Consider the following 21,061-nt stretch of genomic DNA (forward strand, 5'->3'; position numbering starts at 1 on the left):
GCTTAAAGGTCTCCAGATGAGGTTTAATGCAATTATAACAAAACAAATGAAAAAACAACATAATCTAATTACTCAACAAGGAAGAAAAGGGGTTTCAATGTTAATTGTAAGTTGTGTTGAGAGCCAATAAACGTTTTTCTTTTACCATGTTAAAGGGCCAGTTCACCCAAATTATAAAAAGACACATTTTTACTCTTGCCTCAATAGTCCAATCCAGCCATGCAGTGTTTTATTTGTCTGAACTTTGAACTCTTCTTACTCCCACGATTTCCACACTTTGTACATAATTTATGCATCAAAATGTAGACAAGCATGTCGTCTCTCACACAATTTCACATTTTAAGCGACATGACTTGTAGTTTTTGAATTGTGACCTTTAAAGCAACAGGAGAGCCATTCAACTCTCTCATTAACTTACACTTATGCTGACATTTCAAGTGCTTTCATTGATTACACTTTCAATAACACTTCAACTTTTTACCAATTACATGTCAACTGACAGTGATTTTTATTCTTCAACTGACATTTAAACTGTTGTCCGTGCTTATATACAACTAGCATTTAAATTGCTTACCACACTCTGCGATTGGATATTGGACCTTTTCACAAACAGACTGGCGGTCACACCTCCTTCACTCTAGTGCTCAACACCGGAGCCCCCCAGGGCTGTGGGCTCAGCCCCCTCCTGTTCACGCTGTACACCCATGACTGCAGCCCCCAACATGGAGACAACAGATCCGAAGTTAACTCTTCGACTGACATTTCAACTGCTTTCATCTCTTACTACTACTGACTTTTCAACTGCTTTCATCCATTACTCGACTGACATTTCAACTCATTCTTCAAATGACATATCAACTGCTTTCATCATTTTTAGTCTTCCAACTGAGTTTATCACTTAGATATTTCAAATACAGCACATTCATGTCTTATTCTTTAACTGACATTTCAACTGCTTTCATCTCTTACTTCTACTGACTTTTCAACTGCTGTCATCTATTACTCAACTGACATTTCAACTGCTTTCATCTCATTCTTCAAATGACATTTCAGCTGCTTTCATCTTTTTTAGTCTTCCAACTGAGTTTATCACTTAGATATTTCAAATACAGTACATTCATGTCTTATTCTTCAACTGACATTTCAACTGCTTTCATCTCTTTTACCTCAACTAACATTTCAACTGCTTTCTCTTCAACTTTCATCTCTTACTCCTACTGACATTTCAACACTTCATCCTTATTCAGCGCTTACGCTTTTACAGTTTCAACTGGCTTCATCACTTTTCATCACTTACACTCCTTTCAGTTCTTTTACTTCAACTTCCATTTGAGCAGCCATTTCAGCTTTGAGGTAATTCTATTTTAAATGCCCCTTTAACATCTTTCAGTATTTCAACTACTTCAAATGTTTCAACTGTAAATTTTCAGCAGCGAGCACACAGAAGTTCTTCTTAAAGTATTTTACCTTTTTTTCTAGTTTTTATTTCATTTTAAATAAAAGAAAAAGAAAAAACACTGTTTTAATGTGGCATGAGTCTGCCATTTATTGTTATTGAGGAAGTTAACATGGTTAACTGCATTGAAAGTCATACAATAAACCTCTTAAGCTTTGTGAGAGGTCCCTCCCTGTGTCACAGAGAGAAAGCTGTAGGAATATACACACAGTATATCTTATTGGCAAGTAGATATGTTTTAGTAAGTACATTCTCCTCTACCAGGTACTCATGTACAATATACATGTTAAAAAATATAGTTTGTTTGCATTGCGATCACCGTTTTTCCTTTTTTGTTCAGGATGAAAGAATTCACATTTAAGTGTTACAGGTTCTTGAATGGCGGTGGAACTAAAGAGCACTGTTTTGTTTTTTTTTTAATAGCTATCACATACACATAGGCATATGCATAGAAGGCACGTCTATGCATCTAAATTGCTTACATAATAAATGGAATACAGTTTTATCATCTGGGAAGAAAACAAAAACAATAAAGTATCCAAGAACATATGGCTGACAGGCAGCCGCACTCTCACAGCACATAAACACATCCCTGCACGCGCACACACACACACACACACTCACCACAGGACACAAAACACCACAAGCAAGCACTCCACGAAACAACACACAAGTACAAACTCATCCGTTTGACGATAAAACTGCATACAATACACCACACTACAGAAGATCTCAGTCAGTGGATGGCATTCACCCGGGAGGAGAAGAATAATTTCAAAGAACACTTGCTGAGAAGCAGCAGCCGGGTGTTAGCAGAGTCCACCGGTGGGAGGAAGCAGCCCCCGAAAAAAAAACAAAACACTGATTTCATGATTTTTAAATGTTACAGAAAGAGGCTGTTCAGTCCTGGATCAGTGGTTGTTGAGAACTGTCCCTCAAGACAAAAGAGGAGAGCCGCTTCTTCCTTTTCTCAATTGAGAGATTCTGAGTCAGCGCCGTTACAATAAGTTCAATCGCAAGACTGCAGTTCCTCAAGGCGTAGCGATGGTAAGCAAGTGTGCAGAAGCTGAGAAGGCTTGACAACAGAAAATACTTTCAGGCCACATGTTTGAAATGAGTGTTGTGGATTCCCACTAGAAGGATAATACAGATCCAGAACATCGGACTTCCCTAAATACTGCAGCCGATTGTATAGATGAAGACAAAAGGAATAATTCGACATTTTGGGAAATACACTTATTTGCATTTCTTGCTGAGTTGGATGAAAAGATCGATACCACTCTCATATCTGTACGCTAAATATGAAGCTAGAGATAGCAGGTGATTAGCTTAGCATAAAGACTTTTTACATTTCTGTTTTTGTACAGATTAAACAAACGAGATATTACGTTAATTAGTGAGCTTTAGGGTTGCTGGTAGGTGTATTTTGTTACCTTTGGACAGAGCCAGGCCAGCTGTTTCCACCTGTTTAAAGTCTTTAAGCTAAGCTACGCTAAGCTAATCAGCTGCTAGCAGTAGCTTCATATGTAACATACAGACATGAGAGTAGTATCGATCTTCTCGTCGAAAGGCTGATTTCCCCAACTGCCAGCATATCAATGTAAAAATGTCAAGTTGACCGGGAGCAGTGACTTCCTGGAGTCTTGCCGTCACCTTTGGACAGAGCCAGGCTAGCTATTTCCCTCTGTTCCCAGTCTTTAAGCTAAGCGAAGCTAAGCTAATCAGCTGCTGGCTGTGGCTTCATATTTAGCACACAGCCGTTAAGCTGATATCAATCTTCCGATTTTCTCATCTAACCTTTTTGCAAGAAAGTGAATGAGCAAATTTCCCTAAATGTCAAACTGTTCCTTTAAATGGTTACTTTGATTAACAATAAAAGAAAGACAAGAAAATACTCTCCTATAGAAACCTGTGTGTGTGTGTGTGTGTGTGTGTGTGTGTGTGTGTGTACAAACTACTGAATCCAGCTGACTATCACAGGGCCAACAATCTATAACCACAACAATGACTATCTATACTGCCAACGCTGAGAGATGTGCGATTGCTTCTTAAAACAGTGACTCTTAAAATTAAGTACATGTGGTGCTCAAAATAGGCCATGGTACACAAAAGGCATTCATCTTAAAAAAAAATTAAAAAAAAGAAGAAACAAGAAAGAATGAAAAACAAAAGCAATATGCACTTTTAAAAAAAAACCCTTAAAAAACAAAGTTTTTTTGGCAGCCGTGCGTCTGTGGCGATGCCTGAAACTGAGATACACAAGAGACTCCCCTGAAATCTTAATATGTCATCACACTGGCTTTGACATAGAAGTGCAGGCATGAAGGGGGGTGAAAATCAAACATGTGCCCCCCCCCCAGCAACTCCTCTCTAAACCCCAGATTAGATTATTTATAAATCCAACAGGTGAATCAAGGCTTGACTGTAACTGTTATGCTGCTAAATAAAAGTGCAGCAATAAGGGCATTCGGCTTGAGCTCAGGAATGGTTAACTAACAGACACTGTGCATCCAAACAAAAGCACATTAAACTTGACAACAAAAAAGTTAATTACACACTCCGAACAGCCTGGATTAAAGTTTGTCTTCGAGGCAGTTCTGGTGCAAAAAAACAAACAAGGAATTTATGTTTAGAAGTCAGTGGATTACAAATAAACAGTAAATATGGTATTACACTACGATGCCAATATTTCTTCATTCAGAAACATTACTCTATATAGTGAAAACTAGACAATAGTCACTGGAAATTTTGCCCCACTTTTGTACACAAATAAGGTCTCGTCTCCCACTGCTTTAAAGGCTTAACAGGCCGAATAGAGACTTAATTGGCTGAGAAATGTGGGTGAAATCATTCGTGATTTTGGCACAGGCCTTTTTCAGAAAACTCCTCACTTCCATCTACAAACAATCTACATAATCTTCCTTTGGTTAATAAAAAAAAAAAAAAAAAAAAAAAAAAACCAATACATAGAAAAATGAGAGATGAGCAAAGGTTAGCTAGGTTGTTCCCTCTGAGGAGAGTGCTCGCTGTTGGCAGCCCTTGTTGGGGTGAGATTTACAAAGGCTAAACCCAAACTGTGGTTTAGTAGGGGATTTAGCATGTTAGGCTTCTCAAAGGCTCTTCTGATGATCACAGTGGTTTAGAATTCAACTAGAGGGCAAATGTTCATGTAAGATGAGCGAGAACAGGAGGACCCTGGTGTCTGGTCTCTCTCACGTTTTTGTTTTTGTGTGTGTGTGTGTGTTTTTCCATTGTTCCATGTCATTACGGTCAAGTCTCAGGCGTCAAGGTGTGGCTGGCGAAAAAACTGTCAGGTATCAAGATCCTAAAGGAGACAGAAAGAAAAAAATAAATTGGAAATGTGATTAATTAGCGTAAATTCTCAAATACTTTAATACTTTATTTACCTCACCTGCAGAGAGAACCAGGCCTTTACTTGAAACTGGCTTATATTACAAACCAGGCTTTATTCCTAATTTCCCCTGTTTTCTAAGTACATTTCATCATATTTTAGTAAGATGTATTTTTTTTCAGTTGGACTTAAGCTGCTGTCAATGAAAGTTTACACTTCCTGCACAGATGTTTCACATTGAAAATCATCCAGTGGTTCAAAGAGCATGATCTCACTTTTTCCTGGTAGGCTTTTGATGTGAAACATCTGCCGTGTTAGTAGACCAAACAAAAAAAATGTCAAAGTAGAAAAGATTTAAATTTGTCAACGAGATCAGTATTTCTTAGTTGAAAACAGATTTTTTTTTTTTTTTTTGCCAATTGAGGTGAAAGCTGAAAACACAAAATCTGACATATTATCTATCACCTTTGAAGTTCTTACGGGGAACGTGTTAGCAAACAGTTGCTTATTTACACATTCAGCACACACAGAGCAACATTAGCGTTCATTTGGAGTCGTGTTTCTGGCTACCTGGCAATTTCCCTTTGAGCTCTTTCGTCTCCACCAACTCCTGAGGGAAATATCTGACTCTTTAGCTGCTTCGCTATGTTCACCAGCTCGTCCTTAAGTTTGTCTGTGTGCTGTTTTGTGTAGTGCAGGTAGTGTACAGTGGGGTTTTTACTGCTTTTTTTGCTGAAAACTGCTGCCTATTGTGGCTAGAAAAGACGCACGGCCGAACAACCAAAACAATGACCTGAAAGATGTTAAAACGCTCCGTAGAGCAGAGGGACTCTGCACAGTAGGGGAATTAGCAGCCCCTTTCACATTACACCTAGTTATTTGACCCATTGTTCATATAAAAAATACTGACTAATGCAGTTTCAAAAAGAGACACTGAGAGCAGCAGAGTGGTGAGTAAGACATGACTGTTGTGCTGATTCAAACCCCCTTCAATGCCTTTATTAAATATCCGGCCACTGTTTTTCCCAGCAACAACATGAATACCAATTTTTACTTGAGAATCTACAGTATAGTACTTCTTTCTAGATGAGCTGCATGTTATTTAATTTACCTGGAACTGATAGAGCACTGTGGTCAAAGGTGAATCTCATCTGTAGCTCTTCTGCTGCTGCATCAGGCCCACGTTCTCATACACTCTGGAGCTGTCGTCCCTCATCCTGCCAACACATATACACACACACACACTTCAATGAGGAACTAGTGACAAGGTTTTCTTAACAAGGATGCAAAAAGTCATTTAAATGTAAACAGTTAAACAGCCTCCTGCAGCAGCACTTTACTAACAGCATTACTTACTCTGTGCAGGTGGGAGTGGGAATAGGAGTGCAAGGAGGCAAAGGGCTCTGCTCTCCTCCAGTCAGGTCAGACAAAGAGTACTTAATGTTGGTGTACTCGCGCCCTTTAATCTTACTTTTCTGCAGAGGAGAAAACAGAGGAAGGTTAGAGACGGGGGCAGAAAAAAAAAGCAAAGATGAAAAAGTAAGGTGTTGTCTGCTGCACACCTGTTCCTCCTCTATGCGTCTCTGCAATGTTTCTATGTAGTGCTGTACAGCCATATAGATGAATCTGTACTGCGCCTCAGTCTGCACCATCCCAGAGCGCTGAGAACGAACCATCTGGATGGTCTTTGGCACGTCGATGTCGCAGTCCACCCCTGCAGCATGAAAACAATATTTTACACTTGTACATCCTTAGCATTGGTAACATAACCCTTGAGGTAAACTGGGTGGATACTAGATATTCAGATACGTGTGTGTGTGTGTGTGTGTGTGTGTGTGAACCCATTTATACTAAGTCGCTTCATGTGTCTTTGACAGATCGGATAGCTATCCGATAGGGCAATGAATCGCAAAGTTATCAAAACCGACATTATGACTCTAAAATACAGCGGCCTGAGTGAGAGCCTGTGAAGATGTTAGCTAGCTGCTAAACTATCATTGCTTTAACTAAACTACTAAAGTTCGTCTGGTGTTTTTGGCAGTTACCAAACAGCTTCAGGTGCATTACCACCACTCTCTGGACTGGAGGAGAGCCCAGGAAAACCAAGACAGATTGTTTTGCGATCTGGCCAAGTGTAAAAGATTTTATCCGGATACAAGACACTTGAAATGACAAGTGCAAATGGGGCTTGTGCGTGGACCATGCAGACTCACCTTTTTCTCTGATCACATCTATCAGGATGTCAATCACTATAAACGTTCCTGTCCGCCCGATCCCTGCACTGAAGAACAGAAGAGAAAGTCTTTGAGTTTACAGCTCCATGCTAACTTATGGTGTCTGTTACAGAGGATTCATGGCTCATTTATTAAGTGTGTGTGTGTGTGTGTGTGTGTGTGTGTGTGTGTGTACCTGCAGTGTACCGCTATAGGCCCAGCGTCCAGTATGCTCTCCTGTTTCAGGTTGACCTCCTCTAAGAAGTCGAGTACACCGCCTGGGTCAGTGGGGACTCCGTGGTCCGGCCAGGCCCTGAAGTGGTACTGCCACACTGTACGTTCTGTGTTGCCCTGAAAACACACAAGCGGAGATCAACTTTTAACATACAGTGTATCACCAGAGAGCTTTAATACGGTTTAATTACATGAATATTGAGGTTCTTAAATGGTAAGGCTGGAGATATTCCATACTTTTGTTAGTGTCAACAAATCCAATGAAAAAAACAAAACCCACAATGTGTTAGTCCATCTCTCAGTGCTTTCCAACCTCCCGAGCCTGTCCATTGGTTCCTCGGTCAGGTCTCGAATATTTACTTTATTTTTCTTTTCTTTTTTTTTTTTAAAAAGGCTAAATAATTTGTGTAGTTTTCAGCAAACTTTACTCAAACAGGAGGAAATAGTGCATTTGTTGTGGACTATTTTCAGCGGCGGATGAATCCACATGTGGTGCTGTAGTGAGTGTTTGGGGTAGCAGGACGGTGTGTGTGGGACTGAGTCAGAACAAACTACAGTGTGTGTGTTCATGGAGATAAAGGAACATGTCACCCAGTGCAACAGTGCGGCTCGCTGATGTGTTTTTAATAGTTTTTGGACAACAATGGAGCTCTGTGGCTCCGAGGAGGAAGAAGGTTCAGGCTTTGGATACACTTACAATGAATGTATCCTACTAACAAGTATTGTGTGTTTGAGTATTTTCATGGGATTTGTTGACAATAAGACAAATAATGAATATCGGCGAATCCTTTAATGATGTGAAGAGATTTTAATTCAATGTTTGTGGATAAATATTTTGAAAGAAAGGATTTTTCGATTATTTTAAGCTTTTTGTCTGTCTATCTATCTGAACATGTAAAAAGTATTTTCTTTTGGCAGTATTGTGGTTTGTTGGCTGTGTAGTGCACATGGACGTGTTGATAAAGTACTAAATATAGCTTTTGGATTAATTACCATTCAACAGTCAAAGATAAATGAACGAAAACAATAAGGTTTAAACTCAAATGACTGCTTAAACTCAAAACACCCTTCACTTGAAAATGCAGCATTTAAAAACAAATCTAACACGAGAGATATTTTGAAGAGCATATGTGGCAATAATCTCGGACTGGTCCAAAAGAACAGCCCACATGCATCTGTTTAGTGCAGCTGGTAAACAACAGCAGCGCAATGATAACGTTAATTTAAAATGTACACTTCCAACGTCCATTAGTGCCATCTAGTGAAACTGCATCTATAGAACTGGATTTTACTATTTTGTTTTTATTTTACAGGTTAAAAACTGATAAACAGATAAACAACACCTGTTAGAAATGATGTTTCCCCCAATGTGATAAGATAAATTCCAAAATGTTTAGAATTTTCTTAAACAATGAAAATCAATTAATACACTTACATTACAGTGACAAGTATAATCTTCCACTTGGTTTATCCATATGTATACACACAAATACAACTTACCTGTCCAACTTTGGACAGTTTGAGTTCTCTTAAGATGTAATCGTGTGCAGCTGTCTCTCTGACATTGCGAACACGCATCGCACCGTACTCCTTCAGAGCCGACATGTCCGGCCAGTACTTCACACACTTACTCTGTTGAGACACAATAACATTCACTTTGTCATGTTTCCGTTGAAGCTGCTGTCCAGTGAATAGAGCTGAAACTTGAAGAAAATCAATCTATATCTTAATCAGCTCTGAGTGATGGGATCCTATAAGAACACTCCGTTTTCTACCAAAGTTAGGACAGTTGTAGTTATTTACGTCTGAATCTAAATGGGATGACGTGTGGGATTGTTTACTTCTGTTGCCAGGCCACTGTCAATCAAATCTGGTCAAACCACACCCTCACAGGCCTGATGGAGCAGATTAGCTGAGTGTAGACAATAAAATAACTGATTGTTGGTTATTAAGTCATGAATATTTAATGTTATAGAGAAATATGTATCATTTGAAAGCAAGTTTTCGTGGTCAAAAAATCTCTGGTTCCAGCTTCTCCAATGTGATTATTTGCTGGTTGTCTTTGTCTTCTGTGATTGTAAACTGATTATCTTTGGTTTTTGGACTAAACAAGCTATCTGAAGACATCGCCTTGGCTCTGGAAAATTGTGATGGGTATTTTTCACTTTTTTCTTACATTTTATGGACCAAACAATTAAAATCGAGAAAATAATCAAGAGATTCATTGATAATGAAAATAATCATGAGTAGCACTTATGAGACTCCAGTTTGATATTAATAAATTGTAGCTGCATTGGAAATATATTAATGCAACAAAGTCCCACATTCTGTGCTTAGCTTGTTAACTTCAGGAATAATGAGAACAGGACTACAAAATGTTTTAAAACCAGTATTAATGGTTTTAGGGTGGACTGAGAGTAAGTCACCTTTCAGTATGTCACGTTTTGCTTACCTTTCCTCTCTCCACCTCTTTGGTGGTCATGACAATGACTCGAGAGTTCTCCTGAAACACCATCCTCCAGAAGTCACTGATGGTGTTCTGCAGACAGCCCTGAGTGGCGATGTAGCTTTTCTTCACCTTGGTGCTGTTACACTTAGAGTCCAGCTCCGGCTGCACACACACAGAGGCCGACATGGCCGTTAGCTGAATACTCAGTACGAACAGAAATACAGCACATGGAGTCAAAACAAGAGCACAAACTGACTGAGCAGAACAATCTACAAATTATCAAATACAGAAAAAAATTATGTGTGTGTGTGTGAGAGTGTGTGTCCCTGAGGATGAAGTGAGTTTACCATGACAGCAGATACTACCATGATGATATTGGCGTTGATGTAGTCAGAGCCTGGCTCATTCGGGTCCCTGTCTTTCAGCACCACACGAGTGTGGTCGACTGGAAACAGAAAGAAAAACAATTACAGTTAGTTGCCTTTAAAAATCCCCTCAGGTGAAGCCTGTTGAACTGTAAGGTTGTTAAGGTCGTAAAGGTCTTTGTAGCGAAAGAGCAGTCGGGGTTTCTCACAAGGCAGAATGTTCTTGTATCTGTTCTTGTTTTTGTTCTCTGCTCTCTGGCCCTCTTTGCGACTGTAGAGCAGCTTGCACTCTTGTTGCTGCAAGGTCTGGATGAAAAAAAAAGGAGAAGAGAGTCAAATCTCCACATGCTATTTCCAACCAACAATGCATGTTGTTTTCGTATGGTAAAGAATTCACACAAAACACACAGGTGAGCTGCAGAATTACACAACGACAGGACCACTCACCTCAAATTCTTCCCAGAAGCCCTGTTTGACCTTGTCTGTGGCCTCCGCTAGTTTGCTCAGCTCCCGAACTCGACTTTCAATCTCTGCGGCGTTAATACGAGTAGTGTTCAGGGGCTGGGGAGGAGAACAGGAGTCAGCACAGAAATTACAATCAGGAAAACGCTGCTTTAGCTTACGGTGAAAAAAAATAAAATAAAACAGACATGGGAGGTACCTGTTTGAGCTGAAGCACAGTGCCCAGAGTTTCCACCATAGGGTTCTTTTTGTAGTGCTCTACCAAGTCGGTAAGGGAGTCAAACTTCTCCCCTCCACCCACGTCGTACTTCAGGTCATGCTAAAGAAGAAGCCACAGCCAAATGAGCGACAAGTACAACAGGCCAGTCTCGCCATTTTAAAAGACAACCGAAACATTTAAATGCACAAGAAACCAGGTGACTCCGAGAAATCACAGAAGACACTGTAAATGTATACTTTCAAGAGATCAGTAATTAGATTTCTCCCCTTCCACAACCTTCTCATGGAAGCTACTGCCTTCAGTTAATAAATACAAATAGTTTCATGTTGATTGGTTTCAGACTTCTTCCACTACGGGAACTTGATGACCCGTAACTTAAGGTGTAGCCAGTGTCACAGGTTCTGCTTTTGATTCTGCTGTTCTCCGCTTTGGGGACGAGTTCCTGGAACTACATTTAGGCGTTGCTCCGAAGGACATACTAAATCCTCCTAAATAGAAATTTTGAAATGTATGTTTTGCTGCCTTGTTACGCATTTGACCCTGTAAACTGTAGATCCTTTGCACAGTTTAGGGGAGTATGCTACTAGTTAAATTACATTTCCCAGTAATGTTCGAGTAGCCTATCTATTTTCCAAAATCTTGTGTAACATTTCCAGTAATGAGCTATTTTCCTACTAAGTAGCAGGGGAGTGTGATGAAACGCCACTTCTCTATTATATTTGATTTGAAATGACTGCGCTGCATCACGCCGTCTGTTCTCTGCCACATTTTCCAGGATTTCCTCCATCTTCCTCCTCCTCAATCCTTCCGATTGAGGAGAGAATCAAACAGAGGGCTGGATAGACGGTTCAGAACAGAGAGAGAGCGGCACCAGCAGCTGCTAATGCATCCTTCAGGGCAGCTACCTGTCTTGAAAGACGCAGCTGGCTCTGGAGAGTCTGTCAGCAGGGGCTGGTCTGGTGCCAGTCTGTCGACCTCCTACTGCGGGGTGAGTATCATTACTTTAATGATACGGTCGTTTAAAAGTCATTATGTGTAAACATGAAAGAAAATCAATATTAGCCGCACTAATTCCATTGTTGTCTGTCCCACGACTGCACTTGTCTACCAAACAGTTCATGGAAATGATGACGTTTGTCCCAGTGGCGCCTTTTCAATGACATATATCCAAAACGTTTGTAAAACACAGTGGAAGCACAAAGAAGAACCTAGAACCAAATCATTACAGGTTCTTAGAGGTTCAGGTTATGGGAAACTCCAGCTCAATTCAATTATTTTGAAAACAAGGACGCATCACTTTGTGTAATATTCCCTCTCCTCCCGCTCTGCTGTCACAGCAATACTTTGACTGACTGAAGTCTTTGAAATGTGCAATCAAAACATCAGCGGCTGTCCAGTTGCAAACTAAAGAAACAGCATGCCCTCCTAAACCCGAGAACAGCAATAAAAACATCTGGATCCTTGTAGGGATACAGTAGCTCATCTTAACACCTGTATCAGTCAGAATCACACCATCACCGAAAGCGTTTTAATGTAGCTGGGCAGTATTAGCAACTGCACACATTGCAGTAGTACACACACACACACACACACTTAGCAGTAATACTCAATTTCTAAATATTCTGCTGTAACAGACAGGATGTATGAAGGCAGAGGTGTTTACCTGGCAACGGATCATGACGTGAGTGACTTTAGGTTTGCTGTCACTGCTGTCTGTCTTGTCATCTCCAGTACGGACTGACAGAACGAAATCCCCCGGGTGGCTCTGGCTCTCTCTCACCAGGAAGCTGCCGTTCTTCCCTTTCTCCGTCAGCAGCTTCTCCGCCTCCCTGCCTGACAAGTGTCCGTGGAACCATCTGGCAAAAATTATACACAACAGTAAAATACTGTCTGTTATGACCGGACTCGACTCACTTAAGAATACTTCACATCATGAAACACCTGCTGCCAATGGTGATTGGGATGAACTTATTACTTTATGGCATCCCTTTCTTTGTTTACATGAAGTAAGCAAGGATGTGTATTGTTTTCAAGCATGGTTAATCAATGGTCAAAGACATTACATTAACGCCAAAGCTTAAATTTTTGTTTATTGTTTGAGATTATTGTAAAATGTTTTGACTTTTGTGTGAAAGTACAGTAAAGATTGTGTGTATGTTTGTCAAAAGTCATGTCCAATTTCTTATGGTACAGAGAGTAAATATGAAATCTGACTTTAGTTCTGCATATCAATACCTCATGAGAATAACTCATCTGTATTTTATATGCAGCTGGTTTTAATGGCAAAATGTAGCTACAAGAATGTTTTGCTGTGAGTTGCTTCAGCCTCCTCGCTGCTGCAACCGGACGTTACCGAGGCCGACTCTTAGAAGCTGGCGTTCGTCTGTAGATGAACATTACAACAACTATAAAGACCCAATTCCAGTAAAACTCAGCAGGTTGGGGTAATAACGGTTTTATTTTCTTGCTTTCATACTAAAATGCCCAAAATATATCTAATCCTCAGGTAGCAGCTGCAGCACAAAACTGTAGCTAAAAGCCCAAAATCCTTTCACTGCAGCATGACAATTAAACAAAGCAACAGCAATCATTATGGAAGCAGAGCTGAAATAATTAGTCAAACAATTGATTAGTCATTCAACAGAAACTTAATCTGCAACCATTTTGATAATTTATTAGTGACTCTTTAAGCCAAAATGCAAAAAAATACCCAGGTTCCAGCTTCTGAAATATGAATATTTGCTGGTTTTCTTATTTTTCTATGATAATTAACTGAATATCTTTGGGGTTTGGACTGTTAGGTGGACAAAACAAGATATTTGAACACTGGGATCTGTGAAACTGTGACGGACATTTTTCAGTATTCTGATATATTACAGATCAAGATCAGATCAATCAATTACTCGAGAAAATAATCTCCAGATTAAATCTTTTATTAAAAAGCCTTATGCAGTGTTTGACCTGCAGTGCAGCTCTGAGTTTTGTCACCACCCGATGACTAATTGAGCTTTTTGTCTCTACTTTTTTTCCCCAACCTAGATGGTTTCCTTTATTCCAGACATTGTGACATGCTTCTGCATGCATTGATGCACGCTGATTAATTACTGCGAAGTGAACGTACAATGTGGTCGGTCGGCCAATCAATCAATCGCCTGCTGAGCTGAATCAGATACATCCTGACATATCTCATCGAGTTGTCAACGTATCAGCCACCTCACTCATTAAATACGTGGCCCTTTGCTGTGTGATGTAGCACCACTGCTCATTTTTCCTGAAGCTTAATAGATCTAATATAATAATATTTCACAAAAATGTAATAATTTCGTCTGACCTTAGTGGAAGTGCACTTTATTTTAGACGAGGCGGAGCGCCTCCATTATAAAACTATGCGAGAATCCCTGATTTAATTTGTGGGGGGTATATAATGTGTTATTATATATTTTTTCTGGTACATATTTTCCTTGGATAACTAAGCAGCTGGCAGTTAAATGTGTACATATTTTATATGGGGAAAACAAAATGCTATAAATAAATGTTATGGGAACATAGTTTGCCACAGGGTCTATAACCACTACACAGTCAGTTCCTCTTTTGTAGCAAGGAAAAGTACATTTTTCGCAATAAGTCTAGTTAATGATATGTAGCATATTAGTTGGGTAACTTAAGGATGGGTTTTTAGCCTTCAGCAAAATTTAAAAGGATCTTAAATCTGGTTATTCAATGTGGCTGACAGCAACTTATCTACTTGTTACAGACCTGCAAAATCCACAATATATTCAAGAGCTCAGAAAATATGGATATTCAAGCACAAAAATATAACACCCTCCGTCATCACTCACCTCTCTGAGGTGGGGTCCGCGCAGTTGAGTGGATACTTGAGCTCAATAACATCTCCGTTTTTCTCTTTCAGTTGCCCGTGATGCTCCATGTAATACTGCACCAGCTCTGCCAGAGTGGCAAACTTCTCCCCACCATAAAGGTCATAGTAGTCTCCTGTGTTTTGGATCTTAATGTGGGTGACGGCTCCATTTCGCCTGCAGAAAAAGCACAATCATTTAGAGACATGTTGCCACCAGGGGCAACAACATCGTCATCAGGGACGCAAATAGACTCCAACAGGAAGTTTATGTTCCTTAAAAAAAATTCCAATTAATTTGTAAAAACACTATGTAAAGTATCATCTCACTCAATCTCACATAAGCAGTCAGTGTGGTATTATTTATACATTAGATAAGCCAATGTTCGTGTTTATTTAGTTAAATGTGGAGGACTCTAAATATATCAGTGCTGCAAAGTCATAATGAGTCCACATATCCTCAGTAGGCTGGTCCAACAGAATACTTTATAATTGCATCTAGAGATGAATTAGTTAATCAAGCGATTAATTGATCGATCTGCAACAATTTTAATAATCTATTGTCATTTTTTAAGCAAAAAGGCCAAACATTACCAAGATCCAGCTCCTCAAATGTGAGGATTTGCTGCTTTTCTGTGTCTTATGAGACTTTAAACTGAACATCTTTGGGTTCTGGACTGTTGGTCGGACAAAACAAGCAACTTGACGACATTTTTCACATTTTCACTTCATGATACCTACGATTAATTGAGAAAATAACCAGAAGATTAATTGAAAATGAAAATAATCCTTAGTTGCAGTCCTAATTGCATCATTATTAGTTTTGTATCCTCCAGCCCTTCTGATGCAGAGTGCGTGTATTATGATTAAAATAAGCTAAGTGATAAATAGTTCAACACCGAGTCACATGCACCACTAACAACATGGGACCCATCTGTTATTTGAAAGAGGTGAAAGACAAAAAAAAAAAGCTGTAAAAATATAGAAAAAGCAGAGCGACGGCACTGAGATCAACGTTTGCAAAATGTGGATCTTAAAAGGAAAACACCACGTTTTTGTGACACAAACCAGATAGACAGCATAAACTGTGTTGAGTCATTGTAGGTGACCACCATTATCTCGGAAAATAGAAAAAAGGAGAACTTGTGGCTGATCTGAAGCTTAGTAGCATGTAACTTTGAATGACTTATGGTTAAGTCTGGCAGAATATGCACAAAAAGAAAGAGAGACATGTGAACCAGCTGGGACTACTCTCCCTGTGGAAATGTCTCCGTTTCCACAAGAGGAGCACGACTTGTTTTGTTTCCATAGGAAGTAAATATGGCGAGATGAGAGACTGTACGGCTAAAATATGAGACTGTTACAAAAATAACATTGGCTACATCAGCTAAACTGAGTTAATGATACTTCATCTTAACAATTTATGACTCGACAGGCCCTCGAGATAAAACCACAAACTTTTTCTTTTTCTATTAGTAAAAGGCTGGTCTTCCTTCTTTGGATAATGCTGGTTTCCCATCATCTAAAGATGGAGCAGAAGTCAGTGAGGGGAACTTAAATTATTATTCCAGCATCATTTAATCGTGTGAATACTACAGCACATTTAAAGCTGCATTAATTGATCTGTCAGGCTCCTTGGGGACAACAGAACAAACTGAAAACACAACACTGACTGCGACACCATATCACCTGATAAAGTTGTTACGTCAAATGTATAAGGAAACAATTGCCTATTCACACATGCAGCAGACCCAGAGCAACATTATCATTCATTTGGAATCGTGTTTTGTCCACCTGATAAATGCAAGTCAAATATTTACTCTCATTTTAGCTCTGGTTTGATCTCCACCAAGGGAAATATCTGGGTCTTAAGTTGCTAAATGTTCATCAGCTAGTCGCTAACTTTGTCTGTTAGTTTAGTGCTGATCTGCATTTTTTAGCTCAAAACAGCTGCTGCTGGAAACAAAACTGACAGAAATAGACCAAAATACTCTGTAGAGCTCAGCTGCAGAGTCGGGTGATAATTCTCTGTGGGTTCGTCACTACCAGAGACCCCTTTATAGTCATTTGATCCCTTTATCATAAAAATATTGATTAGTGCAGCACTGAGTAAGCTAGCCAACAGACTGGTCTCCTAAAAGCAAAGTAGGTATAATTTAACATTCAGTTGAAAGAAAATCATAATGTTGTTTACACAAACGAACACTTTCCCCATCTTCTGATGCTTTTTATCTTGTTAAAAAGCATCAGCTGTTAGAGCTCCATAACTGTTGCTTATAGTTTGAATAATAATAACTGAGTTATGATGGGACAATTTGTCTGATCCTCAGCTTATCATAACAACATATCGGCCATTTTAACTGCTATGTTTACAAACGTTATTGATGTAAACAAGCATTTAACAGCATTAGAGAACATTTTCTTTTTTCCTTCTCAGGAATCACACCTTTAAAACTCGTTGATGGCTATTCTGTTTAAAACTTACAAAGCCTACTTTTGAAAAGACTATTAAATAAAGTCAAAACTGAAACTAGTAACAATAAAAACCATGAAGTAGCAGCTTCTATTCAAAGCCTTTCAGACATGCACACCTACTAAAGTAGAGGCAACAATACTACTTTAAAAATAGAGAGAGCCCGATGTAAAACCACGAAGCCAATGCTCTCAGAAAAGTCGGCGCTCAAGTGGTGGTTCTTTCCTTTTTACTGTCACCCCTCACATACGGTAGTAGAGAGACCCAGAGGCTTTATTTGGATGCTTGAAATGGTTGACACAGTATCATAGTGTATCCTGTAGCGTGTGCTGCGTTGTATTGTCTCACAAATGCCATCACTTACCGTACTGAGAGGGTAAAGTCTCCTGGGTTACTCTTACTGGGTCTGGCTAAAAAGCTCCCATCCACTCCACGAGTCAGAAGGAGGTTTTCGGCCTCCACACCTGTGATGTTGGGGTGAAACCACCTGAAAGAGGAGTAAAACAATGATTAAAAAACAAGTGTGTAGTCCAAGGCTGTGACCAAAGTCTCTCCTCATTTACTATATTTTCTTTCCTTTACTTCCTCTACAGTGTATTTACTTTCTGCCACTTTATTTGAAAATAATTCTGACAATGCAACAAAACAAAACAAAAAAGCAGTGAGTGTGCGCGGCAGTTTTTGCATTTGATTTTTGCAAAACCTGCAGTTGCACCATAACGACACCTTTCAGAATCAGAAATACTTTATTGATCCCCGAAGGGAAACTCTTTGTTACAGCAGCTCGCCTTTACGCCAGTGCGCACAGGAGAAAGTACTAGCAAAAAATACAATACACTATAAAACAGGTCAGAAAATAAATTAAGAACCAGGTGGGTATAAGTATAAAATAAGTGTGAAGTACCAAGTGGGTTTACCGGTTGATGATGATAATAATACGGTATAATAATACAATGTAGTAATATAAGTAATAAGTAGTGGTGCATGTACTGTCGAGTTAAGTGTAGCTTATTGAGATTATTAAGATATTGCACAGCAGTAATGGAGGTATGAATAATATCAATAAATAGGAAAAACTAAATATCGCACCGGAGTAATACACAAAATATTGCACAATTATTTCAAGTATGGCAGATTTCAACTTCTTTGTTTCCAAGGGGAACTTTTTCTTGCAGCCAAGTAAAACACAGAACACACACACATACATACACACCCCTGACCAAGAAACATAATATACATAAAAAATATATTACAAACACGTGTGCTAACTCTCCCCACTTTTCTCTTCCTCAGTATTTGCCATCAGCACCTGTCTGTCGGTTAGGTTCATGTCTGTGCTTCATTCAGACAGACCTTCATCCTCCAAGAGACTCAGTGTTTGTCTTTGTTCACAACTGTCCTGACACTGCATGTTGTCTCCCTCTGTGTGAAAATGAGTGTTGCCTCAAGATGTGCACAAGTAGTCTGTCCTCTTTCCGCGTCTTCGCGGTACTGAAGAGGTTTTGTAGTCTTTAACTTATTATAATTAAACTTAAATTATGTGTTTGCGCTTTATTTACCTAATATTGTCATTCTGTTTCTCCATATTGTAATTCAACTCCTGTAACTACTTTCTACTATATACACATGGCATCTACACTGCTATCAAACTCCTAAGTGTTACAGCGTTGACGGTGTTTACTAAACATCTTCTGACCGGGCTCTAACGTTAAGTTGCCGGTGTATGCTAAGTGAAGCGGTCCTTAGCTAGCTATTCCACTGCCAACAGTTTTTTTATTTTTCCACAAACGTCGGCACACTCAAGAGCTTGTTTACGGACATACCAACATCCAGAACAGCTGAGTTTAGTTAAAGTTAGCTGGCTCAGCTAACATAATCAGCAGACGTTGTTTTCCAGACAGCCCCTCTTACCTCCGAGATGTCATTTTTTCGTTCCTCACTTCCTCGCTGGCAGTTAGCAGTAGCTACAGTTAGCTGGCTAACGTTTCCGACCGTTTCTGCTTCGATCACAGGATAAAGTGCTTCATCGGTTCACACCCGGTCAAAACGGGCACCGAAATCTAGGCATTGAAACTAAAATTGAAGAGCGAGCGTTACAAAAGAAAAAGTCTGTAGGCCTCGGCCCCGGAGACTTCAGAGCAAGTCGATTATTGGACGTCACCAAACATGCGACAAAATAGAGGGTGCGCGGATTTTTACACCCTAAGCGGCCGTTCTTCGCTGCCGCCTCGCCCCGTTTAAATAAAGCCACGGAGCTCGGCCCGTCCGGCAAACAGTGGGACATAAATGAAGGAGTCCTATCACTTTCACTTCGCGCATGCTCATTAACAGCTTGTTTTGTGACTAAAGCGGTAGAGCGGAGCGGAGGGTCTCCGGAGAGTTCGCCGAGGCCCCTCGAAGGGTGCGCCGCACTGGGATCCGCGCACCGGCGTCACACCGAAAACATCCAGGAGCCCACCGCGGAGACCGCACAAATCACATGATCGCACAATCATCTCAAAACTAAAAGTAGAGGAGGAGATAACCCGGAACTGAAATCAAATTCACAGCTGCAACAACAAAAAACTACATGTTATTAATCAGGATATTTACTATTCTATAATATATCAAATAAAGTTGTTATTATTCTGTAGGAACCGGAATTAATCTCTAAACACCTATTAAATTACCTATTAATTCTGACTTAAGTCTTTAACTAGAGTCGTTTAGAGGTGTAACCTTCACTAGGATTGCTTAAACTGCTTAACATGTCAAATTAGAAACATTATGTAAATTTTAATTCTTATGCAGATAGTTCTCAAATGTATCTTTAACTTAAACCACATAGTTGCAGGATGTGCAAACTTTTTTGGCATGAAATATGAAGCTCGTAGATGGAGATCAGCATCATGCAACTGCTGAATATGTCAGTTTTTTTCAGTTCTGAGTGGCCACAATAAACTGAAAAACTGTGAAATTTGCACATCTGTGGAGACAAAATTAAGAAAGTCTCAGTTCATAATAAAAATGATATCTTACATGCAAGGTATGGTATGATCTTACATTTCTCCCTGTTTCCTAAGAGTACATTCAGCTGTCATTTCCAAAGCAACGTAAATATGAGCTGAAACACTATATTTTAAATCCATTAACAGATGAGCCTGGACACTGGGAGGAGGATGCTCCAGAGACAGTTCAGCATTCAGTGAGCAAATAAGCATTTTTCTTGCACTTATAAAACAATGTAAACAATAACGAACTAGTTCAGCCTCTACTTCTTTCCCCCAATCTCAGCTTGTCTTTAACTTGCTCTAATGACAGACACCACAGCTGCTGGCGGGGCCATGCGTGTCCGGTTAGCTGCCGCACTTTCTGAGGATGCCATCTGAAAAGGTAGACTATGCTAAGCACTTGTGACATGTTGCTGTGGCAGTGGTGTACCAGTGTGCCACTGCCTGACAGCTGCCACAGTTTGGGGATTCACTAATGCAAGAAGGCACTGCAGAAGAAGAAATGATATGGCGGCACTGGTCACGTGTTTGCCTGCTGCAGGTATTTCTAAAAATGCTCTCATGACATGTGGAATAAAAATGCTAATGGACACCCAAAGGTGCTTATGAGGTAACTCAATCTGTCAGGAGGATAAAAGCTGTCAAACTTTAACATTATAGCTTTAAAGAAAGGAAGCTAATTCTGTCAGTAGGAAATACAGAATCAGAATCCACAACAGATAGTAGGCTTTAAATAAAGCTGCTTTTTATAGTGAAAATAATTTATTATTTATTATTATGTTATTTTTATAACATCTAGTGCAGCAAAGAACAAATGCTGTTTATCGACCACAGTTTGTGGAGAAAAACCTCACAGCAAGAAGGTCAAGGGTTTGAGTGTTGAATCTTTTCCTTTCTGTTTGGACTTTGCACGTCCTCCTCGTAGCATGTGCTTCAACCAATATCCTTCCACACCAAAACACATGCATGGTTTGATACCCATCACAGTCAG

General features: G+C 39.7%; 1 protein-coding gene across 2 annotated transcripts; it reads right to left on the bottom strand.

Moving 5' to 3' along the window:
• Positions 1 to 1,517: 1,517 nt before the first annotated feature.
• On the bottom strand, positions 1,518 to 19,256 carry ptpn11a (protein tyrosine phosphatase non-receptor type 11a). Of its 2 annotated transcripts, none has more exons than XM_044173676.1 (16): positions 18,992 to 19,256; positions 17,445 to 17,567; positions 14,591 to 14,785; positions 12,415 to 12,607; positions 10,731 to 10,850; positions 10,517 to 10,630; positions 10,279 to 10,375; positions 10,070 to 10,149; positions 9,708 to 9,866; positions 8,756 to 8,887; positions 7,218 to 7,372; positions 7,022 to 7,089; positions 6,371 to 6,522; positions 6,165 to 6,283; positions 5,920 to 6,025; positions 1,518 to 4,781 (listed from the first exon to the last, which is right to left on the bottom strand). In XM_044173676.1, the coding sequence occupies exons 1-15, from the start codon at positions 19,003 to 19,005 to the stop codon at positions 5,956 to 5,958; spliced, it is 1,791 nt and encodes a 596-aa protein (XP_044029611.1). In that variant the 5' UTR covers positions 19,006 to 19,256; the 3' UTR covers positions 1,518 to 4,781; positions 5,920 to 5,955. The 2 variants fall into 2 exon arrangements, with proteins under 2 accessions (XP_044029611.1, XP_044029609.1); XM_044173674.1 differs by having other exon boundaries at positions 10,052 to 10,149; positions 18,992 to 19,254.
• Positions 19,257 to 21,061: the final 1,805 nt, after the last annotated feature.

Source organism: Siniperca chuatsi, linkage group LG18, assembly GCF_020085105.1.
Source record: "Siniperca chuatsi isolate FFG_IHB_CAS linkage group LG18, ASM2008510v1, whole genome shotgun sequence".
NCBI classification, from domain to species: Eukaryota; Metazoa; Chordata; class Actinopteri; order Centrarchiformes; family Sinipercidae; genus Siniperca; species Siniperca chuatsi.